Consider the following 25,786-nt stretch of genomic DNA (forward strand, 5'->3'; position numbering starts at 1 on the left):
CAATCTTTAGAGGTGTATTTCACTATGTGTAAGAGACAAACTGATCAGAAAAAGAAGTGCTAGGAATTACCAATCTCTAGAGGAGGGTTAACCTGGTCAGAAGACAGAGAATGAGTGACCACAGGCTGTATTGGAGCTAATGTACCAAAATGGAAGCTTTCATTGGGAGATGGGGGGTGGGAAAGGAGGGCAGAGCAGGGCACAGCCAGGAGCAGTGGCATAACAGGGCCTGGAGATGGGTACTATAGATCCCAACTACTGGGGTCTGAAACAGCCCCTTAAAGAGAGAGGTTCTTTCTCCTGTCCCCAAATGAACCAGGGCCATCAGGAATCTTGTAATCTAGACTCCTGCAGAAAGTATGACACACATGGAGTTAACATGGCATTTGTCTAGGTTTAGCTGGGACAATGCATTCCCCCCACGCTGCTACCACTGCGATATCTGGGCTCAAGTGTTTTACTTCAATTCCTATTTATGCTTCAGTCTCACTAGGTCTTACATGTACCTAAATGTTGTCTTTTTCCTGATATGTATAGCCTGCCTATCTCTGTGGAAGAATAACTGATGCTATGGGAGAGCTGGAGTTGGAGTAGAAAATGAAAATGAAAATGTTCCCACTTAAAACCAGGACAAAATATGCAAATATTTAAAAGCCAGTTGAAGTAAAATCAATGCAGCTGTCTCACTTAGACAAGGCCTAAGTTTAGTTGCTTTTGTTTAATGATTAGTTTTCCAATTTGTAGCCTCTTAATTATTTTCCTTTATCATCCTTGCAGCAAGTTCTCCCTCTCCCTGGTGGGTCGTGTCTTATCACCTTCTCTGACATTAAGTTAATTAATTGGGAAGATCCAGGCTACTTGATTTTCTCTGTCATTGAATTTCCTTCGTAACTCCTGCTCCCTGTTGCTAGGGTATCACTGGCAGAGAGGGTCACCCATTTTCCTGTACTTGTCTTGTGTTTGATAGCACCATCAGGAAAATCCTTGGGAAATGTGACCTTCAGATTGATGGAGAACCAAAAGTAAACTAAAACCCAACAGTAATATTTGGTTTTAGGTTGCAAGCTCTTTCAGACAGGTACAATCTTTGTTTGATCTGAGGCTGTAGTACTACCACAAAACAAATAATAATTATTGAATATCTCTTCAGGTCCTTTTAGAACTACTGCAAGCTGGAGGGATAGTACAATTTGAAGAGAATCGTCTCATCCCTATGGCAGAAAAAGCTGAATTGTAAGCTTTTTTTTGGTTTTACAGTGTATATTACCTGGTTTTTAAAAGTCCTCCTGTAGCCCTCTCAGCCATTCTAATCATCACTGAAGATATGTAGTCATTCCAAGTATCTCACTGCTGTTCTGCAGCTGTGCTTGGATTTCTTTCCCCCAAACATATTCACTTTTATTTCCTTATTATCAGTTTGTATCTAATCTCTCTCAGTCCATTTGTATTTAATGTCATCCTGATTGTTTTCAGTTCTTCTTAGCAGTACTTTCTGCAGAGCTGTGTGAACCTTCCAGAGTGGAACCCCAAATCATGTGAAACTTGACTAGCTTTGAATTTGATTCCATCCTGGAAAGTAAAATAGTCAGGTTTCACGTGGTCTATGTAGGGCATATTGTAATGACTGTAATGTAATGATGGGTGACAATGGAGGATTGGGGGGGGGTCCACATCCTAAAGGAATTTACAAGTACAGTACAGACCCATTTACGCACAGATGTTGGGAGTCAAGCCGTCACGACCGTGTGTTAATGGATCGTGGGTTAGGAGGGCCATGCTGAAAGAAGTGTCTTATGATTCACTTAGAAAAAAAGCCATTATTTTCTGCTCTTTCTGGCTCGCATTTTTTTCCATCACAATTATAAAGTTGTTCTTCGTGGTTGTCTTCATTTGTAAAATAGATTTTAACTTGGTGGGAAACGCATTTGTGGCCGATACGTTGGCTGATCGGCTTTCTCCATAAATCGATACCTGCGCTGTGCCATGATGCTTTTAAAAACGACTTATAAACCCCTTGCTGGCTTGGAATGATTCACCCCCCATTAAATTTCCAAATTTTGTTGCTTGGGCTTGAAGAATTGGCCCACTTAGCAGCATTCCTTTCAGCCTTTCGTGAGCAAACCACGTGCACATGGCTTTGTTTATTGTGGGTTTTGCTGAATAGCGCACATGTTTTCGCTTAAGCCCCACAGCAGAATCAATATTTTGTACAAAGCCATTCAGTTTAGATTCGTTTTTTAGCCATCTTTGGAGAGCAGATTTGGCAGTCCCAATATCTTTTGAAACTTTGGCCTGGGTTTCTCTGCTATTTTCTTGCTTTTCTTCTACAGTGTAGGAATGCTGATTCTTGCCTTCTACCATTATATTAGGCCTACGGTTAAAATTTTCTAATGTAGTGTATATATATTACTATATAACTACTATATATTATATATCTCTCTAGCATGACAATGACTAAGCGTGCGCGATACGTCTTTACCAATATTGGTAAAGACGTACAAAACATTTCCGCTCCACTCTTCCTGTTGATTTCTATGTCAGTGAGTTAGTGAGCAAATATGTAGTACTACATAGCAAGTTCCTGTACCGCGTGTTAAATAGGTAGTACTGGGAGGCATGGTGCTACCGCGCATTAAGCGGATTCACGCGTAAACTGGTCTGTATTGTATCTGGGGATTCAGATCAGCCCTCGGGTTGCCAACCCTAAAATCAAACAGCAGACATAAACCAATCTTTCAGAGGTGCTGAGAATTTCCACCATTTCCTTTGGCAACTTTACCCCTCCTGAAAGTATTCTCAGTCTTGTTTGGGTTCAGCCAACAAATAGGCATCCAAGCCGCAACCTCAGACATGGTGAGCTCTTTTTCCCCATACTAGGAAGGACAGAAGCACTGGAAATATAAAGGTGGGTGGCATCTGTTTAATGAAGACAAGCAAGTGCTCAGTTCTGCCTTTCAGTAGCACTCAGAACAGATCACTCAAGCAATGTTGTCAGTCCCTGGTAAGGCCTGCAAATACATCAGTGACACCGTGTGGTTAGCAGCATTGTAAAACAGTTGATAGCTCTGGGAATCCACATGGATTTCTGATCATCTTCCCTTGTCTGGAAGAGATCAGTCAGGAAGCTGTACCAGTGCAGTTCCTCTATCATAGTCTGCTGTAAAGGCATATTGACGGGAGTCCATCAGCAGGCTTGAGGCCTGGCACACAGACCATGCTTGCTTCAGTTTGGACACTGTTTTTACGTAATTTCTTCCTGGCTTTGGAAACAAAACTCAATGTTAGATATGAAAGCTGACCAACAATAGCAGCACTTCATATGCCACACTCCACTATGCATTCCTCAGACAACATGTTTAGTCTAGAGTTGGCTGTATTTTGAAAATAAAAACCAGTACACTCCTTTGCTACCCATCACTGGGTTGCCCATTTATCCTACAGTAAGACTTTCATGTTGGACGGAGGCAGGTGGGATGAAGGTTGGATGAAGGTCTGAACCATGTCTCTCAAAAGCTGCAGGCTTAACTGAAAACAGCTTAAGAAGTGTTCCTGTCTCCAACACTCAGATGCCCAGCTCCCAATGGGGTCCAAACCCCAAATAAATCCATTTTACCCTGTATAAAGCTTATACAGGGTATATTCATAAATTGTTTGCCCTCTATAACACTGATGGAGAGAGATGCACAGCTGTTTGCCCCTCTCCCCCAGGTATTAATACATACTCTGGGTTAATTAATAAGTAAAAAGTGATTTTATTAAATACAAAAAGTAGGATTTAAGTGGTTCTAAGTGATAACAGGCAAAACAAAGTAAATTACCAAACAAAATAAAATAAACCATGCAAGTCTAAACCTAATACAGTAAGAAAATGATTATAGATGAAACCTCACCCTCAGAGATGTTCCAGTAAGCTGCTTATACAGACTAGTCTCCTTCTAGTCTGGGTCCAGCAATCACTCACACCCCTGTGGTTACTGTCCTTTGTTCCAGTTTCTTTCAGGTAGCTTCTCCACCCCCAAAGGATATCTCTTGAGCCAGCTGAAGACAAAATGGAGGAGTCTCCCAGGGGCCTAAATAGACTTTCTCTTGTGGGTGGAGACACCCCCCCCCCCTTTTTCCTATCCAGAATCCAGCTCCGAGATGGAGTTTTGGAGTCACATGGGCAAGTCACATGTCCATGAATGACTGAGTTCCTTACCAGCCAGGCCACATTCCTGGGAAAGCTCAGGTGTGGATTGGCATCTCCAAGTTCATTGTTAGCTTAAGTGTTTCTTGATTGGGCACTTACTGAGAATAGTCTTTTCTCAGGAAGCTGACCAACTGCTTCACTGAGGCTACTTAAAATTAAACAAGTACATAGCTAATATTCATAACTTCAAATACAAAAATGATACATGCATACAAATAGGATGAATATATCTAGTAGATCATAACCTTTGCAGAGATATGTTACGTGGCATATCTAGCATAAAACATATTCCAGTTATGTCACATTTACTTTCATAAGCCTATTTCCATAAAGCATTACGGGGTGCAGCATCACAGGCTCCACTGATTCTTGGGATCCTACTTTGTTGTTAATAAAGTTGGTTCCCAAAAATTGCATTTTCTGCTCTGTAAACAGGTGTGTCATTGTTTGGGAGCACTTTTGCTGAAAACTTGTTTTGAAGCTACACAAATTCACCTAGAAATACAATGCGAATCTCAGAACCCTATGACATTTTGTTGTTTTCTATAGTTTTTCATTTTATTTTTCAGGAATTTTATGTTTAATTTTATCCATTTTGTCCACATGGGGGTGCTGGGTCCTGTCCCCAGGCAGGAGTTTGCTGAGTGAGCCTGCCCAGTATTCACCCTGCAGAGGTAGGCCTGGCTTCCCACAGCTGACATTGCGACCTGATGCACAGGGTTGCAGTGCCGCTCGGGTTTGGACTGGCTGCCCTTCTGTCATGATGATGGAGAGGCAGCCAGGCCAAACATGAGTAATATTGTGACCCTGTGCAGCAGGTTGCAACACCTGGAGTGGAAAGCTGAGGCCCAGCCCACAGGGTAGGAGTCATTGCTGTGATGAGAGTTTTTCATTGTATTTTGTTTTATCTTGTGTTTTGTTTTTGTGGTGGTCTGATTTGCGAAAAACCTGGGGCTCTCAACAGTGTTAGTACTTAACCGTGGGAACAACTTACCCAGGAATGATGAGGTGGATTCTCCATTATTTACAGTTTTTAATCAAGATTGGACATCTCTCCCTAAAAGATCTGCACTTGCTCAGCTAGAAGGTTCTGTACTTGATGCAGGAATTACTGAGTGAGAGTCTCTGACTAGGAAGGAGGTCAGACTAAATGTTCATAATAGTTTCTTCTGGACTTAAAATCTATGAATCTGTGAAAAAATGGCAGAAGACAGTCCTGAAAGAATTCTTTATTCTCTGACCAATAAGATACTTTTTGAAGGGGAAAACTCAGATTGTTACCAAGTAATTGGTTTACTTGAGGGGTGCCAAACCTGTCTGAAGTAGCAGTGCAGAAACAAAATGCAGCTGATCATCCCTGTAATACAGCTGTTTTCCCTGCATCCTCAGTTTTCTGTCTTGGTTTCTAACCAACAGCCCAGGATAACCATTCAGTTCCATCACAAATGATTGGAGATAATGAGCAGGTTTCTAGGGGCAGCATCTCTTCCACTCACAAAGGCAGCAGGGAAATATTCCTCCAGGATTTAGACAGGACACTTCATTAATAATTAGAATTATACTTCTAATGCCCATATTATATTATTATTTATAAGTTACATATTTATCCCCTCATGTCTGGGCTGTGTAATTGTTTTCTGCTGCCTCAGAGCTGAGAGTGAGATGGACATTCTATACTCCATTTCTTATCTGGTGTCAAAGAGCGGAGTCTTTCTAACATGGAAAACTTTCTTTATTTCAGCTATCAAATTTGTGAGTTTATGTATGAACGGGAGCACCTCTATGACAAAATCATTGATTGTTACTTACGCGATCCAGTGAGAAAGGTAGGTAAATATGTGATGCTCTTAACGTTTCCTCAGCCAAGAAGAGAGTAGCTCCTCTTCCCCCCTGTCATCGACCTTGTAAGGTTAGAACCCCCTCCTTTTCTGCCAACCCTGGGCACATGCTGAGTCCTGGTCTATGCTAGAGAGTTCAACTGGTTGTATGTAGCAGTTAATTGTTTTATGCTGATTTTCAATGTGTCTACAGTACCCATCCTGAATGACTGTAAGGTTTGCTTTTGCATCCATACTAGGGCTCTTTTACGCTAGTCCAGGTGAGTTGGCTGTCATTAGCTTTCTAACACAAGTGGGTCAAATTGCGTCTCAGCCAACTCTTTTAAAACTCTTGAGTGCAAATTATCCAGTCCTACTGTCCCTACATTTTTTATCTTTAGTAGACGCTGTTTAACATCCTTCTTATGGTTATGGTTGGAATAGAAAGTATTTAATCATCCTAGTATATGAATACATCATCCAGCTTATTTCGAAATGGAGAACAGAAATATTTATTGAATGCTTCTGCCTTGTCTTTATCATTATTGATAATTTACCCTCTTCATTTAGTTATGAACCTAAACCGTTATTACAATTCCTTTTGTTCCTAATATATTTTTTTAAAATCTTTTTATTATCCTTAACTTAGCTGGCCATAGATTTTTCTTTTGATACTTTCATAGAGTCTGTGGCCAGAAGAGGTCATTATGATCATCTAAACCAACTTTCTGTAATGTCTGTTTAATTCTGATTTATATTCATTGTTATCAACTTCCTGTTTTTTCCACGTGTTATAGATTATCTTTGTATTTTTTATTGTTGCTTTCACTTCATCGAACCAGGATTTTTTTAAACTGATGCAGCATTCTTAAATGCTTATGGGATTTGTATTTAGTAAAATGTCCTTAAAAATTCTCAATTCTCATCTAGATTTGATTTTTTTTTTCCCCCTCCCAGTCAGTTTTACAATTGATCTCTCTAGGGTAGTTGAGGCTTAGGTTAGTGTCCAAAAGTCACCTTCTTCTTGGGGTTTGTCTTGGTTAACTTAAACCACAACACAACATACATCTGAGGTTAGGCTTGCTCCTAAGTTTGGCATGCTCCCAGTGTTTCTCCCAGCAGTTCCCTTCTGTCCCTGCCCATGATTCCCTCTCCTAAGGGAGACTTCAAACCCCTCTTATTTTCTGGCTGCAATTAAGTGCTCTTTCATTAGGTCAATGAAAATTACTCTGCATTTTTTCTGCCCAATTTTCACACCTGACAGCAGCATGACTCAGTAGAAGAGCCTTGCAGCTTCTCTTTTTTGAATATTAGATCTGATATTGTGAACTTCTTATAGACTTGCAGGCTGAAATCTATATGGGAGAAGGAGAAAAGTAGAAGTGAAAAGAAAAGTGGATAATAGAGACAGGGAGAAGAAACAGAGGACTAGAGAGAGTGATAGGTGGAAGTGGGGAGGATAAAGGAGAATTGGTGAGCTGCTGAGGACGACACAGGAGAATCTTGAAGAGAATGTGAGCAATAACAAGCAATACAGTGGGAAGGTGGGAGCAATGACCTTCACTCTGAAGGAATACTCTCTTCCCTCCTTTCATCTGTTCTCTTTGTCAAGGGGTCACATTCCATCCTCCCCAGAAGGGAAAAAGATGACTGCTCTAATAACTGAGGAGATCCAAGTAAAGCTACTCTTTGTCAACAATCTCAGCCACTTCTTTTCACATACAGTTCTACTCCTCCTCATACTTTGCCTTTGTTCCTTTAGGAACTACTTTAGGTCAAACCCTAACTATTACCAGTAGCTGAGGTTGTCCAACAGTTTAGTCATTGGAAGTGGCGCTTCCCAAGGTGGGCTAGCTCTAGTACCGCTTCTGAAGTGCGCTCCTTCTGTGACTGTCTGTCTTAATTCTGTGAGCAGAGCTATGATGTTAAAACCTCCCTATCCGTTCATCTTCACCTCTAACAACCAAAGGTTTCAGAGCAGCAGCCTTGTTAGTCTGTATTCGCAAAAAGAAAAGGAGGACTTGTGGCACCTTAGAGACTAACCAGTTTATTTGAGCATAAGCTTTCGTGAGCTACAGCTCACTTCATCGGATGCAACCGATGAAGTGAGCTGTAGCTCACGAAAGCTTATGCTCAGATAAATTGGTTAGTCTCTAAGGTGCCACAAGTCCTCCTTTTCTTCTAACAACCAAAGAAATCCTTAAATAATCAATTGTCCACATTGCAAATACAGTTTAGTGGGTAGTCTGAAAATCACTGTGTCCAAATAAGTGGGTTTGCAAGCTGTCATTGATGCACTTCCCAGAACATACTATACCTTCTTAGTTCATGCCTTTCAGGAAGAAGTGTTCAACTACATCCACAATATCCTATCCATTCCTGGGTACAGTGCCGAGGAGAAGCAGTCAGTGTGGCAGAAGGCTATGAAACACATTGAGGTACAGCATAGACTGAATTGCTTGTTTTTCTGAATTTAAACCAGTTTCTCCCTTATCCACCTTGTGCTTCTTTGTAGGCAGGAGAGTATTGTCTTTGAGAATGGCATAGCTGGTTTTGGTAGGGTTTATAGAAGAGGAGTTTCCTGAAGAACTGCAAAGGAGGAATTGATAGCTGCTATACATTTTGTCTTGTGGTGTGTGGGTGTGTATTTTCAGTAGTCACATAGTGCATGTTTACTGTGCATTCCATCAAAGCATTCGACAATGCACGCTGAGTTGGTGTCTTGTAAAGAAGACAATATCCTTATTTTACAGAGGCAAACTGAGTCAAAGAGAGGTTAAGTTAAAATCACACCGCATGTGAGTGGCAAAGTCAGGAATACCACACACACAAATCCTGTTTCCCAGTCCCCTGCTCTAACCAATAAACAACTCTCCTTCCCCTTTTTCAAAGTTCAGTACAAACACAATTTTAAAAAGCTTGAGACAAATTGTCAGCTATTCGTATAACACCGAAGTGGTGGATATTATTTTATTCATTTGGAGGCCAAGTTTCTGGTAAATTACTGGTTTTCAAGTTAACTTTCGTCATCAAAACTATATTTCAATGACAGTGTAATTATAGGGCTGAAAAGCTGTTCTTTCTTGGTACATTATTTTTCACGATTGTTATCTTGCAGGATGAAAAATCTCTCTCCAAAGTAGGCTAAACAATTATCCTTCATGAGGATTAATGATGTACCGAATTTCATTTGAAAATGATCATTTTCAGTTATTTAAACTTAAACTCAAAGCTTCTAATTGTTTAACTTTGGGTAACTGTAAATTATGATTCATTTTATGTGAAACTTGGCAAAAGAAATCACTCTGACCTAATCAAATTGTCCATTCCTCGTCTGAAAAGAATATTTTTGCCAAAGTTCTGAGTAGTTGTAAGGTAGGCTTTGCTAGAAACACCTTTTATATTGCTTTAGTAGTGGCCCACTATAATGTATCTATTGTGCTAGTCCCTGAATAGTGCTGTATCACATTCTTTCAGTGCTTTTCAGGCTCCTTGGTGCCATATTTATATGTGAATAACTTACTCTTACCAACATAAATGCGTGAGTGGAAAATTAATCTATGTATGACCTGTGAGGACAGTATGGAATTGAGGAAAAAGTGCTTCTAATCAGAACAGAATGAATTAGATAAATTCACAAAGGAAATTCTTTTTCCCTTCACCTGCCATCCTGTCTGGTTTTGTTGTAGTGATACTGCCCTGGTGAAGAACAATTCCGTTGTAGGTTTCCTAACGATGTCAGATACGATATAGAGCCTTTTTGTCCCTGGTTTCAGTCCAGCTGAGGCCTGTATTGATCGGAAGTTATCACTGTTGGAATGCCAACGAATGGCCTGTGAAATTAGTTGATGGTTTTAGTCCACTTCCTGCACAACAGGAGCCACATCACCAAAACACCTGCACAACTGGCGCGAACTGGAAGTCTTGTCAGAGCAACAGGGGTGGAACGCAGGGAAGAAGAGCTGGTGAGGTGACAACTGCAGCTCAGGATTGAGGCCCATGCGTCACCAGTATGAGGATTTTTGTGCTCTGTCTCTGCCTGTTCTGTACCTCTTAATCTTTTTTAATTGTTGCTTCAAAAGCATTCCTCACCCACTGTTACTACACTTCTAGTTATGGTCATGTAGATTTGTAGGTATAGTACAGTATGAGTGGGATCAGCATTAATGCATGATCCTGTAGTTTGTAAGACTAAAGGTAGTGTATTTTCTCCCTCTGTCTCCAGGAGCTGCTGTTACTGAGCCCGAATAAAGCGGCAGACCTGATAGCCACTCACTTCAATGACCAGATTGAGGGAATCATTAAAAATCTTCAGGTAAAAACTTGCAAACGCACTTTGGATTGAACTATGTTTTTATAATTGAATCAGGTGTTTCTCAGCATTGGCTTTGGCCATGTCCACAGGGATTTTCAGACCAGCTCAAGCTGGAGGTCCATCTAGTCCAGTCTCTGACAGTGGCCAGAACCAGCTGCAACAGAGGAAAGTGTAGAAGCCCCTGAACTGCGCATTTATGAAATAACTTGTTGCTGGGAGAGTTTCCATCCAACCCCCTGCCTGAGGTCAGTTGTGTAGCCTGAAACAGAAAGGTGTATTTCTTCTTCGAGTAGTGTCTCTATGGGTGCTCCATAGGTGTATGTGTGTAGGTGTATGTGTGCCTCTGCACCTCTAATTGAAGATTTTTGGTAGCAGTGTCCCATTGAGTCCTCGCATTTGCCCTCCTTCCCTCGTGGTCTGCCTTGAGGCTATTTAGCACAGCTTGGGTGGAAACCCCCCCCTCCCCCTTCCTTCTCTACTGGCCTCAGAAGGAATGAGCAGATGTCCCTTCCTTATCTGTGTCATTAGCATAAGTAGTGTTTGTTTTGTTACCTTTGTTCTTCTTAAAAGTAGTTAGGCTAATGTTTCTTTGTTTTATTTTATTCCTTTGGGTTTAAAAAAAAAAGAGAGAGAGAAAGGAAAAGAACTTCAGTTTCCTGCCCTGTCTGGGGGCATTCTCCCCCCCCCCCCCCACTAGTAGACTCATAATTTTTTATTTTTAGTTTAAAAAAAAAAAGGTAAAGACAGCGTTCTTCTGCATTCCTCCCTGCTAGAGGATGACAGCCCCCTGCCCAGGGGCATGCCTGGGTGTGTCTGCTCCAAGCCCTGCCTCTCCTGCCAGGAGTCAATTCCTTGTAATGGCCAGACACTCTTTGTGCCTGGGAGAGCCTCACAGAAATGCTTTACCTGCCACAGCTAAAATGGCAGCCTCACAGGAGCTGGGAGCTGAAGTTAAAACGCCTCCCTATGGAGAAAACACTTCAGTCTGCAGGGGACTCCGGAAACCCCGGATCATCCCTGGAGCCTTCGGGGTCAAGTCATGAAGAGGAGAAGGAGGGGGGGAGAGAGAGAGAGAGAGAGAGCCACCAGCAGACTACCCCTGGAAAGGCTCATAAAAAGAGCTCCTCGAAGCAACTGGCCAGCCAGAGGGGCTCCCCAGCGCAGCCACCTTGGTAGGGTGACACCAGCAGCTCTGAAGCATGGCACCTATAAGGGGCCCCCTGCTGTGATCTCTGCTCTGAAGCAGGCACCGGAGAAGGGGTCTCCTGCTGTGAGCTCTGCTCTGCAGCACCATCCCGAAGGCACTGGTCCCAGAGACAGAGATGGTGGGGCTTCCACACTCATGCTCTCATAGTACTACCCCCTAAGGAGAGGGGACAATTACCGTACCATGTCTAAAAGAGCGGCACAGAGAAACCCTTTGGTATATCAAGGATCTACAACCTATCCTGAAGGACGACCCAACACTCTCACAAATCTTGGGAGACAGGCCAGTCCTTGCCTACAGACAGCCCCCCAACCTGAAGCGAATACTCACCAGCAACCACATACCACACAACAGAACCACTAACCCAGGAACCTATCCTTGCAACAAAGCCTGTTGCCAACTGTGCCCACATATCTATTCAGGGGACACCATCACAGGGCCTAATAACATCAGCCACACTATCAGAGGCTCGTTCACCTGCACATCTGCCAATGTGATATATGCCATCATGTGCCAGCAATGCCTCTTTGCCATGTATATTGGTCAAACTGGACAGTCTCTACGTAAAAGAATAAATGGGCACAAATCGGATGTGAAGAATTATAACAAAAAGAAAAGGAGTACTTGTGGCATCTTAGAGACTAACCAATTTATTTGAGCATGAGCTTTCGTGAGCTACAGCTCACTTCATCGGATGCATACAGACTAACATGTCTGTTACTCTGAAATCTGTCAAAAGAATTATAACGTTCATAAACCAGTCGGAGAACACTTCAATCTCTCTGGTCACGCGATTACAGACATGAAAGTTGCGATATTACAACAGAAAAACTTCAGAAACAGACTCCAAAGAGAGGTTGCTGAATTGGAATTAATTTGCAAGTTGGATACAATTAACTTAGGCTTGAATAGAGACTGGGAATGGTTGATTCATTATAAAAAGTAACCTATTTCCCCTTGTTTATTCCTTCCCCCCCACACTGTTCCTCAGACGTTCTTGTTAAACCCTGGATTTGTGCTGGAAATGGACCACCTTGATTATCATACACATTGTAAGGAGAGTGATCATTTTAGATAAGCTATTACCAGCAGGAGACTGGGGTGGGGAGAGAGAAAACCTTTTGTAGTGATAAACACCCATTTTTTCATGGTCTGTGTGTATAAAAATATCTTCTGTATTTTCCATGGTATGCATCCGATGAAGTGAGCTGTAGCTCACGAAAGCTTATGCTCAAATAAATTGGTTAGTCTCTAAGGTGCCACAAGTACTCCTTTTCTTTTTGCGAATACAGACTAACACGGCTGTTACTCTGAAACCTTTGGTACCAGGTGCACTTTCCCAACCATAGATACTGACAGCATACTACAGATACTCCTCTGTGGTACCACGTGAGCCCATGGTAACACACCTGCTCTGGTACTCTGGAGACCTGTGGCCAGGGGCGGCGAGTTATATACACATGTGGTGCCCGGGCTCCAGCAATATTCAGGGCCCGGGGGCCCAGCTACACCAGTGTTTGGGGCCGGGTCTTTCCCCTGGTCCCCACTTGCTGCTCCCGCTCACCTCTCACCTCCCCCGGCCCGGGAGCCCTCACGCTGACTCTGCTTTGCTGGCTCCCCGCATCAACTGCTGCCACAGGGTCCTACTGCCCACCATTCACTAATGGCAGGGCAGGCTGCCCTTCCGCCCTAGCCCTGAGCCTCTCCAACGCCCCAAACCCCTCAACCCCAGCCCCAGACAGAGCCCTCATCCCCCCACACCCTAATTCTCTGTCCCAGCCCTGAGCCCCCTCCCACACCCCAAACCTCTCATCCTCAGACCCACAGCCCTCACCCCTGCACCCCCTCCTATCCCCAAACTCCCTCCCAGAGTCTGCATCCCTCACCGCCTTCTACACCCCCAGCCCAGAGCCTGCACCCAGCACCCAAACTCCATCCCAGAGCCTGCACCCCAGACCCCCTCCCCCATCCAAACTTCCTCCCAGAGCCTGCACCCCTCCTGCACCCTAATCCCCAGCCCAGGGCCTGCACCCCAGAGCTCCTCCCCCCACCCAAACTCCCTCCCAGAGCCTTAGGTAGGTGGGGGGCAGGTTCTGGGCACCACCAAAATTTCTACAAACCTGCCACCCCTGCCTGTGGCCTCAGTACCCATAGAGAGACAATTACCATACCATCTCTAAAACAGTGGCACCAACAAACTTTCTGTACTGGGCACAACAAAACTCTCATTGAGGGAGTGCTTTGCCCAACTATCAGTACTGACAGCGTACCACGGAGATTCCTCTGTGGTACCAAATGAAAGCATGGCACTGCATGAGCTCTGGTACCCTGGAGACCTGATGATTGGGGAAGAACCACAATCCCCATTACTTGGTACCAGGACCCCAGTATCAAGCACATCCCGGCACCCAGAATCGCTCTTGGCACTGGGCTATATACTGCCAATACCACAGTCAGCACCACCCTTACGCAGTGAAGAATCTGACACTGGCCAGGAGGAGATCATTTTCCTGGCCCTCGTGGCCCATTGTCACACTACAAGGGTACCCCCCAATTCCATCAAGCTAACTTACAATCGCAGTACGGGCCCCCTGAGGTAAGCCCACCGCCCATGCCCACCTTTCTCCCTCACTCCCCCCGAAGGCCATATTATAATTCTTGGGTGACGTACACACATATGTCGCGACCTTCCCTATGTCTCTCAGGGAGAGTCCACCAGATGGTTTGCTACAGCCTGGCTGTCCAGACACCTGAGTCAGGGCAGGAGGAAGCTTTTTCAGAACAGGAAAAAGAACCTGAAGAGGAATCTACCCCTCCAGCACGCTTCTCCTCATGTCTCCCAGATGAGGCTGTGCTGCCCACCCCTCATCACTAGGTGAAGATTTTAGGAACTTTCTGGATCTTACCAAGAGGGTGGCAGATTCCCCTACAGGAGGTGGCAGATACACATCACAAGTTGGTGGAAATTCTGCACACCACCGCCTCATCTAGAATTGTCCTCCCAATCAATGAGACGATTCTAGATCCTACCAAAGTAATCTGGCAGACACCAGCCTCCATTGCACCATCCAGCAACAGAGTGTAAACAAACAAACCAAAAAAACCCCGTACATCTCTACTCAAAGAGGCAGACTTTGTTTTCAACATCCGCAACATGATGCCAAGTCAACTCCATACGATCAGGCTTGGCAAGATGGTGTATTCATCGACAACATTACTGTTTAGAGTCATAAATTACCAAACTGTCATGGCCAAATACAATTTTATTAATTATGGGAAACCCAATATGTTTCTGGAACATTACTGGGAACACAAAAAGAACAGATTCAGACCATTCTTAGAGACGGTCAGTTAATAGCCAGACTGGTCCTAGAGACAGCACCGGATGTAGCTGTTACAGCTGCCTGCCCAAGTCTCCATGACAGTGGAACTGAGGTGGGTTGTGTTGTGGTTTTTTTGTTTGGTTGGTTGGTTTTTTTTGACTTTTTTGGCTACACCTCTCTAGATTGCCCAAAGAGCTACAGACTTCCAATTTGAAGGGCCAAACTCTTTACGGAGAAGACAGATTTTTCTCTACACATCCTGAAGGATTCTCAGACCACATTATACTCCTTAGGAATCTACACTGTGTTACAGAAGAGAAGATATACCTCTCCACTGCACCACAGGTCACAATCTTCTCAATACCCACCATCTCAGTGCTGTTATGAGCCACAGTGTAAGAGGACCAGGGCTCAAAGTGGGAACAGTCTGCACCCCAGTCCATGACTTCTCAAACTGTCTCTTATAAGCACTTTTGATGAGCTGGTCGAGGGCCTGAACAATGATACCTTACAGAATCAGCTACCATCTATACACCTGTCATGCCATTCAGAAGTCACCTTGCCCTACTTCACAGCAGTTAGGACCAGCTCTAAAGGAAGGAGATTGATTTCTAGCCCTGAACCTACAGGGTGCCTACTTCCATATCTCAATACAACCTTCATACAGGAGATTTCCTATTGCTTACCTTTGGGGCAGGATCATTTTCAGTACAGACTGCTCCACACAGGGTATTCTCCAAGTTTCTCTTCATTGTAGCGACATACTAACCACGGTACAGTGACTAGACTTTATCAGCACCAACCCTGATGCAGTACAAGCGAGAGCATTCCTCTTGCTACTTGCATTCACCACCCTGGGACACATCTGCCTAATACTCTGGGGAGATCACCTACACAACCACAAGGTTCAAGACAAATAGCCTTCCACAGAAATGACCTTCCATAAAGCTCTTTTGGGGCGAAGGGCTGTCAGGAGTGCCTGTGCACACTTTCTGCCTTTCTTCAAAAACAACACACAAAGGTCATGATGGACTTAATGTGACCTGTATGTTTTGTGTAAACCGCCAAGGAGCTGCCAGATCTCCTTCCCTCTACAGGACAGCACTCAAACTTTGGAATTGATGCACTCATCACAATGTGCTCATCTCAGCTATCTGTCTACCAAGGATACAGCCGACAGTCTCCGTTGCAATTTTCTCACGACAATGAGTGGGTACTGAATTCAGAGGTGCTTCAAGATATATCCACCCTTTGAAGAACCATGACTATGGATTTCTTTGTTGTTTAACGGAACAAGAAAGGTCCTTGTTACTGCTCCAGGGCTGGCCTGGGGAAACATTCACTGGCAATTGCCCTCATCTTCCCACAAGACAGGGCCCACTTGTACGTCTTTTTCCAGTTTCCTACTCTATCCAAGATTCTGTTGAAAATTCAGCAAGACAAAGCGAGAGTTATTCTGATTGCCCCTCTTGACCATGACAAGTCTGGCTCCCTTACCTGACACAGATGGCAATATGCCCTCCTGTTTCTCTTCAGCCCATCCCTCACCCGCTCTCTCAAAACAATGGGCTGACCCTTCACCCCAACCCGCGGGTCCTCCACCTCCAGGCTTGGCTTCTTCTTAGTTCTAAGTCTTAAAGGCAGAATGCTCTGACAAGCTGAAAGATGTGTTGCAACACAACCAAAAGTTGACCACTCAACATACTTATCTACAAAATGGAAATGACTCCAAGTTTGTGTCATTCCAAACACACAGACCCAACCTCATCTTTCTCCCTCTGATTTTGCACTACATTTTAAACTCTCACTCAGCTCCCTTAAGGTTCATCTCGCAACGAAATTGGCTTCCCACTTGGTGTTTGCTCACCCACTAATGAGTAGATTCTTTAAGGGCATTGGGAATCTCTTCCCACGTGTGACACCACCTGCTCCAGCCTGGGACTTTAACCTAGTTCTCAGGGCTTTGAATAGACCTTCTTCCGAGTCCAGGGCAACTTGTTCTCTCTTTCACCTGTCCATGAAGACAGCATTTCTAATTTCCATCACCTCAGCTAGGCACATAGGAGAAATAGCGGCCCTGATGGCACATGCATCAGTCACAGCCTTTTTTTAAAAAAAGACAAAGTAACTCTAAGTTATCCCAAGTTTCTCCCTACTTTCTCTGCACTTTCCATATGAATCAACAGATCCATCTCCCTGTTTTTTCCCAAAAACCACATTGTAACACCTGGGAGATAATTGTGCATATGCTAGATATTAGAAGGACATTAGCATTCTACTTGGACAGGACTAAAGACTTCAGGGAATCCCCTAAACTCTTCCTTTTGTCCACAGAAAGATCCAAATGCTCTGTGATATCAGCTCAAAGACTATCCAAATGGGTCTCTAGTTGCATTAGTCACTTATCAAGGGCACAACTAGCTTCCATCCAGAGTCCATACACACTCCATGAGGTCATTTCTACCTCAGTCACATTCTGTAGAGATACCTCTATCTCAGCAATCTATAGAGCAACGACTTGGGCCTCTGCCCATACTTTCGCAGAATATTATGCAATCGCTGAAGATTTGGCCGCTGACACCATCTTCGACTCCACAGTACTCTCTGTAGTAAAAGACTCCACTCCGAAGTCCCAGCCTCCAGTGGTGGGTACTGCTCAGGAGTCACCTACAGTGAAGCATCCATAGGGACACTACTAGAAGGAGAAGGAGGAGTTACTAACCTTGTGAAGTAACAATGGTTCTTTGAGATGTGTGTCCCTGTGGGTGCTCCCCAACCCACCCTCCTCCCCTCTACTGCAAAGTTCTTGATAGGGCTGTGCGGTAGAGAAGGAAGTGAGGGGGGTTCGTCTGTGCAGTGCTAAATAGCCTCAAGGCAGACCATGAGGGAGGGAGGGCACGTGCACCGGCTCTACGGGACACTGCTACCAAAAATCTCCGATTAGAGGTGCAGGGGCGCACACACACCTACAGTGGAGCACCCATAGGGGGACATATCTCGAAGAACCATCATTACTGCACAAGGTGAGTAACTTCCTCATCACTTCCAAACACGTCTAAATCCTTACAAATGGAACCCTTGGTGCTCTCCTCTGTACAAATATATAGCAAGGAGTCAGACTATTCCCTTTAGTAAGAAGCTGCTATGCCCTTCTGTGCTTGGCATCAATACATTCCATTCGGGGGAGGGATAGCTCAGTGGTTTGAGCATTGGCCTGCTAAACCCAGGGTTGTGAGTTCAATCCTTGAGGGGGCCATTGAGGGATCTGGGGCAAAAATTGGGGATTGGTCCTGCTTTGAGCAGGGGGTTGGACTAGATGACCTCCTGAGGTCCCTTCCAACCCTGATATTCTATGATTCTCACTCTTGAGTCCCTAAACAAGGTGTAAAAGAGCTGCTTTCCTAGCTGCCCCAAACATAGTGCCTGCCAGGATCCATTCAAACATGTCTGTCCATCAAGCCAATTTTATATAGACAGTCTGTTCTTATCTGTCTTGCTGCTGGGGAGGTACAGAACCAACCTCCATTTTTGTTGTGATAGTTATAATAAATAGTTCTGCTCTTGGTTAGATTGTCTTGGTTTTTGATAAGTTTATTAGATAGTTTCAACAGCTTTTCGTTGTTTGATACCACAAGCTTTGCCAATTCTGGTAGATCCAGCAAATAACCTGCACTTAAGGGGTGAGTCCCATTTCTGATTTCTATGATAAATGTTGAAGGAAGGATGCTGTCAGGGACTGTGTTGTCTATAAGACTTCCTGAAAGGGCTCAAAGGATTGACACTCCATGCAGCATTTGCTTCTGCACAAGGCTCTTAAAACTTGTGTGTTACAGGCCTGTGTTTTAGAGCTGCTTGTTCGGTCTAAAGATCCTCTCAGAGTCAAGATCTGTTGTCACAGTGGTGTGGCAGCAAAGTTTATCCACTCTTTGGTAAGACCACTGCTGGAATACTGTGTTCAGAGCTGGTGTCTTGGTTTCTAAAAAGATGTTAAAAATTGAGAGCTGCAAGAGTGATTTAAAGTCTGGAAAAGAGTCTTATGGTGAAAAACTTAAGGAGTCCAGTTGATTTCTCTTATCTAAGAGAAGGTTCAGAGTTGATGGTCTGTAATTACCTATCCAGGAAAAAGGTATCTAACAATGGAGAGCTCTTTAATCTAGCAGACAAAGACATAGTGCAATCCAAAGAGGAGGAAGTTGAAGCTAGACAAATTCAAACTGAAATAAGAGAGAGTTCTTTTACAGTAAAGGTAGTTAACCATTGGAATAGATTGCCAAGCAATGTCGTAAATTCTCCATCACGAATTCTTAACTAAAGATGAATGACTTTCCAAAGATGCTCTAGTTCAGCCACAAGTTAGGTTTTAGATGTGGGAATCACTGGGTAAAATTCTATAGCCTGTGAAGGTCAGACTACTAGATCATAATCTCTTTTGGCCTTAAAATGTATCTATCTATGAAGCTCAGGTTGCTTCACTTGACAGCACAGCTGCAGGGTTTCTAAGACCGGATGGCTAGCACTTGTTCATAACGATCATGTAGTCCTTTTACAATCGCTAGGCTAGGAGGAATTATACCAAGTGAAACTGGTTTAGGAGATTTGCTCAAGGCAGCGGCTCTGGCCAGACTCTTCATGAGCATCAGTCCCATAAGAGTGAATAATATTTCTTTCAATGGGTATAACTTCAGACAACTCAACACCAGATTATTATATTAAAATATTAATTCTTTTTTGTTTTCCCCACTATTCAGGACCAGTTCTTGCTTTTCCAATTTTTGAGAAGTCTCCTTGACCCAAGGTATGTAAGTAAATTGGATAGTTTATAACTTTCTGCTCAAAATCATAACTCTTTAGTTAAAGAGTGTAAACAAATATAAATGCTGTAAACACATTTATAAATGCATAAATACACACATGACCATAAAACATTGTAGGGTACAATTCTGCCTTGACATGGGAATGATCCAGATGCGCTAACAAGGCTTTTCCATCCCAGGTCTTTAAGATTTTGTGATTTTTCACATTACACAAACATTTGCAGACACTTGCATCATGAAGGCAGAGAAGGAGCTAATACAGATCCAAAGAGAGGCAAGAAATTGATTAGCTGAGCTCCACTGTAGCTGCTGCTATAAAAGGCTGTCTCTTCTGAGGACAAAGTTATTCTCCTTGAGATAGGAGCTAAAGTCTCTGCAAACCACAGGAGACTAGTCTGCGAGTGACAGGGCCAGTCAAGATAGATACACTTCATACATAAAAGGTACTTCTGCTCTCTGTGACTGGGTTTTTACATTGGGATTGCTATACGCTAACCTCATGCTGGTGAGCCTAGCCCAGAAAGGCCTGAGTGTGGCTTCTTAAAGGGGTAGGGCCAGTTGGGGAGTGATTATCAGTTGAGATGTCCATGGTAGGAGTCTCTCCCTGCATTAAACTGTATTGTGCAGTTACAAAAGTGGTTCCATAGGAAAAGGGGTGAAATTAGCATAAGGACAAAATTCCGTTTCTGAAAACTTGCTTTGCCTGTTTTTCTCTTCTGATTACCAGCAGTCTAAGCTTCTGCTATTGTTCTCTAAGAATCCACAAATTTGTCAGTTACTTTATTGAGATGCCCAGAACTGAACACACAATCCTGTACAGTGATAATTCTCAGTTCATAAATTTTCAGTATGACTGTCTGTGTGCTCCAGATGTTTGGCTTGCATATTGATGAACAGGTGTTACTGCCATCTGGATTTTGAATTTGCCTGTGTTTGTGCTACAGTATCACCATCAGATTATTGTGATAAATGAGCCCCAAAGAAGGGAGAAATTGCACTGGACTTCAATATTTTTCTTGTCAACAGCAATAGGTTTCATAAATCTCCAGGTAATAAACTCATCCAATTTAGCCCTGAAATAGTTAGGAAGTGGCCACTTCCCTCTTAGTCTGATCATAAGCACATACATTACACTGTGTGTTCAAACCATCAACAGGAAGTCATTCTTAAAAGCATAATATCAACTTTTGAATTTGATTGTACAAAATATCTCTACTTCCTGTATAGGACTGACATTCAACAAACCACAGTCAGGCCACAGACCCTGCCTCTTTGCACTACCTGAATTCCTGCACTGTTCACATTTGTACAACATGGCTGTAAATATGAATAAAGTCCATTTAATTCTCTCAGGGCTTCAGCAGTATTGCTGGAGGTCCAAAATAATAGAATTAAATGGACATAATGGATTGATGGCACATGCCAAAATGACCAATAAGGAAAACATAAGTGGGATTCTAGGTGCAGAAGAATGATCCTTAATAGAATTTAAATGAGTCCAGTGAACTTAGTTTTGCAGCTATCACTACAGAGCGAAGGAGGTGGAAGCCCAAGAATTTAGTTTCTTTATTGACAATATTCCCCTGACCTGTCCTCTTCTTAAGAAATTCTCTCTGAAGAGACCTTAGATTATTGGAGTAGTTTATTATTCATAACACACAAGCTTCTACTGATTATGTTGTGTTGCCAGTGCTGTGGATTTGTGTGTGTGTGTGTAATGGGGATATACTTCAAAATGAGCTTTAGCAATATAATTTGTTTGCACTTTATGAAATATTAAAACTTTTTTTCACAGTAGTTTTGTAAATTGATTTGGTTTATTTACTTCAAAAGGCCTGATCTGCAAGGTTATAACTTAATTTCATGGCTGCTGAACAGTCAAAGAATATCTACATCAGCTTATTAAAAAACATTTTTTTTAAATGTCCAATCTTTGTAGCATGTCAGACGGAAGAACCATGATTCAAGCCCCTTCAAAAACATCTGTCTTTCTCCAATCCGTATGAATGTTTATATCCTCTTTCAGGCAGAGGTTTTATTAAAACAGAGATTCCTAGAGGAACAAATGAGTTTAATGTCTCAAATACAAATGTTTTTATGGCAGCACATGAGACTAGATTCATCCCCCTAATGTAACTACACTGAAGTTACGGGAAATACGTCAGAGATTAATCTGGCCCATTTAATTTAGCGAGAGTTTTATTTTAAATTAGGGGCATGGGGGTTAATAGAAATTGCCATGGGAAATTTAAAACCCAGTGCCCTTGTGTCCATGACTGATAAGCAGTGATGGTAAATAGAGAGAAGTGTATATTTCTACAGTTCTCTTATCAAAGCTTTCATTACATTTTCATTTCCATTTCCTGGTCACTTCCCAGGAAAGACAGTGTTTCTATTGCAAACAAGTGCAATGAAATCCATTCATTTGTGGTGTGTGTTTGGGTGATGTACCTGCTGTGCCTGTTGTTTTTACCAGAACAAAGAGCTGAGAAGCATGAACAAATTTATATCTAAATTTAGGGGACAATTATAAAATCATAGAAATGTAAGGCTGGAAGAGACCTTGAGATGTCACCTAGTCCACCCCTCACCCCATGCTGAGGCAGAGGGGCTGGACTATATTTACATGCTGTGTTAATAGTGGTTTGGCAGTCTTAACAGATTAATCAGCTAATCATGGCTTGGTGTGTGCAGCTAGCCTCTGGCCCAGAGATCTTTGGGAAGGTTGCTGGGGATACCCGTTCCCTTTAAAGCTTCAGGTGACCTTTTAGGTATCCTGGGCTCAAACCACAGAACTTCTTGGGAAGGACCGAGCTCTTGAATTTGACATTGTTCTGTAAGGGAGCCATTATAGAGGGCAGGCGTTCTTCAGGTTTAGTTCTGGGTTTGTAACCTGTGTTTTGTCTGCTGCATGCAGCCTTTTACTTTCATCTAACATGTCTACTGCTTGAATGAGATACAATAGCAATTAAAATTCCTGTCTGTGTTCCAGGGAAGGTATCAATCAGGACATGCTACAGATATCTCCCTGTGTCACTGAACAGTTCATTGAGTTGATGTGTCACTACAATCCTGACCATGTTTTAGAGACACTGCAGGTTCTGGAGTTCTACAGACTGGAAGAGACCATTCAGGTAAGGCTGGTACAGCGTGAGTGCTCATCCACATTCAGTCAGATTTTAGTAAAGGTGTTTAAACTTAGTTAAATGCAGTTCCTATCAAATGAGTTTCTGTCATGGTTTAGGCAGTCAGCATGGACAGGACAATCAGAGCTATGCTCCAGTCTAGGTCACAATTATATTAGCCCAGTTCTTAATTGTTATTCTCACATGGTTAAGAAATAAAGAAGAATTGGGAAATGCTGTAAAATCTGATTCTAACATGCTTTGATCCTATTCATAATGATGCCTGTGTGGTGCCAGAGAGCAGTTTAGCTGCTGCTCTTTTTAAAACTTAACTTACTAATTTCCAGATTCAGTTCTCAGCTCATTGAGGAGAGGATCTAAGTCTTCAGAATGGAATCTTTTCTTCTGTCATTTCGTTAGATCAGGGGTGGGCAAACGTTTTGGCCCGAGGGCCACATTGGGGAATAGAAATTGTATGGCGGGCCATGCATGCTCACAAAATTGGGGTTGGGGTGCGGGCTCTGGGGTGGAGCTGGGGAGGAGGAGTTTGGGGTGTAGGAGTGTGCTCTGGGCTGGGACCAAGGGGCTTGGAGGGCGGGAGGGGGATCAGCCCTGGGGCAGGGGTGCAGGAAGGGGTGCAGACTCTGGGGTGGGGTTCCGGATGAGAGGTTTGGGGTGCAGGAAGTTGCTCTTGGCTGGGATCAAGGGGTTTGGAGAGTGGGAAGGGAATCAGGGCTGGGGCAGAGGGTTGGGGTGTGGGGAGAGGCTCAGTGGGTGCAGGCTCCGAGCGATGCTTACCTCAAGCAGCTCCCGGAAGCAGTGGCATGTCCCTTCTCCGGCTCCTATGTGGAGGCGCAACCAGGCAGCGTCTGCACCCTACCCCATCCGCAGGCACCGGAGCATGGCTGAGCCGCCTGGTGCAAGCCGTAGTTTGCCCACCCCTGGGTTAGATCCTGTGTAAAGTGTTTGTTTTAGGGAATGTCTTTCAAGCCAATTCAATTAGATTACAGTCTGTTTCATATGTAAACATACAAACATTCACATTCTAATGGCAGTATGTGGTGTTTTTCTTTTACATGTAACTAGGGAATAGAGCTCTCTATTGTTGTGGCTGGTAAAAGTGTTGGAAGGTGCTTGAAACCATAAGAGACTGGTACTTCTGTAGGCAGCACTTCCAGTACTTTACAGCTTATAGACATTCTTATTCTCCTGTATTTGATTAGTATGGCTCATAATCTTTCCTTGATTTTGATTTTTGTTCGTTTCTATTTAAGCTTGGAATTCCCTTTTTAATAGTTATAGTGTGAGATTAGGAATGAAGACACTCCATCCCACGTGAAAATGTCTGTATGCCTCAGATGGGGAATATCCAGGATCATGAGCACATGGATGCACAGGAAATGTGAAGTCCACTCTGACCAATGCAATCACTCCATTCTATCTAACAACAGAAACAGCAGATTCTTTAAAATAGGCTATTTTTTTGCCCAGATTACCCAGAAACACCTGCTCCATGAAGCTTCCTCCTACCTGCTGGAGAAGAAAGGAGACATTCATGGTGCCTTCCTAGTAATGCTTGAGGTATGGTAAACTGATGTCCTGTATTCCAAAGCTGAACGCTTCTGCTGAAATGATCAGCAGCGAAATAGGTTGTGTTGACACTAAAATGTCATTATTAGTTTTCAGTGTTGTTCTGCTGAGATGAATGAGGGCAATATTGTATTAATTTAGATGGCATAAAGTGCCCAAAGAGTCAGAGGTGGTAACGGAACCCTGAAACTGTCCAACATTAAACAGTTGTAAACAAGGTTCAGTGTTTGATATTCAGAGATCTCAGCCTGCTTAATATCATGGCAAACACATTAAGTGTCCTTTTTAACCTTTTATTAAAGATACAGAAAAGAGAGAGAAACAGTTTAAGCATTTGAAATGTAAAGAGTTAAGTGAGGCTTTCATTTTAACAACTTCCCTTTCCCTTTAGAGAGCCTCTTGAAGGAAAAAACTCCTTATTTGACAGTCTTTTAGGTGATAACTCTCCTTTCTGGGGAAAAGAGAAAAAGTTAGTTGATGGGCTGGAGCTGTTTGTTTGTTTTGTTTGGTTTGTTAAAGTCCAGTCCTGTTTTCTAGAAGACGAAACAAGAGAAAACACACAAGAAGGGCGAAAAAAAGAACAGCAAAATTAACAAATGCAGCGTCTATCTCTGGTGTCAGCTCTAACTTGCAGCCTCACTGTTGGAGAAATACAGGCACAGCGTATGATTTGAACAACCACTCTGAGACCTGGCAAACTTGGACTGTTTAGGGCATTTCACTTAGCTGTCTTTTTCTGGTCACAGGATGCAAAATATACAGAAAAAGGAGAGAGGTGTAAGAATAGAAATAAATAGGGTAGGGAAGGAAAATGACAGATTGGGGAAGGGGGGAAGGCAGAATCTCACATTTCCAGGCAGTGCTTGGGATTTAGCAGGATCGGGTAGAGGTGGAGATGGTGATGTCACCTGAGTCCCTCTCTGTGGCCCAGTCTGGTTAGGACATCTCTCAGAATTAGGATGAAGAAGGTCCAGGATCCCAGGAGACACGGGGGGTGGCACCCAGGATGGTGAAGCTCACACCTTCTCCTGCTCTCATCTTTCAGTCAGACAGTGGTCTCTTTTTAGGACCCAAAAGGGATTGATAGCTGGAATAGCTCATCCCCTTATTATTTTGTTCACCAGTTAGGCCTAATTCTGACACGCCAGTTTGTGTTCATTGGTTTCAGGCCCCCCACTTCTCTTATTTACCAGGCATGATCTGAAAACAATTCCTGAATTACAGCAGAAGGCCTTTTTGTTCGAACTAACATAGTCTTTTTGTCTCCCTTTTGCCCTTTTACACATCAACATTTATTATTATAGATTATTGTGACGTTTTATGAGCTTTCACTCACTTTTGACAGTTGAATTCACAATTATGGTAAATTGGTAGGTCTAGTTATTACAACAGCAGTTAGCTTTTGT

At 43.2% G+C, this 25,786-nt stretch overlaps 1 protein-coding gene across 3 annotated transcripts in view; it reads left to right on the forward strand.

Moving 5' to 3' along the window:
* VPS8 (VPS8 subunit of CORVET complex) overlaps positions 1–25,786 on the forward strand; it is a 229,679-nt gene that overhangs the window by 123,129 nt on the left and 80,764 nt on the right. For 2 of the 3 annotated variants that reach the window (XM_075132278.1, XM_048863795.2), the window contains exons 30-36: positions 1,151–1,233; positions 5,931–6,015; positions 8,346–8,444; positions 10,232–10,321; positions 19,600–19,646; positions 22,658–22,799; positions 24,282–24,371. In XM_075132278.1, the coding sequence (XP_074988379.1) occupies positions 1,151–1,233; positions 5,931–6,015; positions 8,346–8,444; positions 10,232–10,321; positions 19,600–19,646; positions 22,658–22,799; positions 24,282–24,371 (636 nt within the window). The remainder of the gene's footprint in view (positions 1–1,150; positions 1,234–5,930; positions 6,016–8,345; positions 8,445–10,231; positions 10,322–19,599; positions 19,647–22,657; positions 22,800–24,281; positions 24,372–25,786) is intronic. The other variant, XM_075132277.1, reaches the window with a different exon arrangement.

This window comes from Caretta caretta, chromosome 9 (genome assembly GCF_965140235.1).
Source record: "Caretta caretta isolate rCarCar2 chromosome 9, rCarCar1.hap1, whole genome shotgun sequence".
Lineage (NCBI taxonomy): Eukaryota > Metazoa > Chordata > Testudines > Cheloniidae > Caretta > Caretta caretta.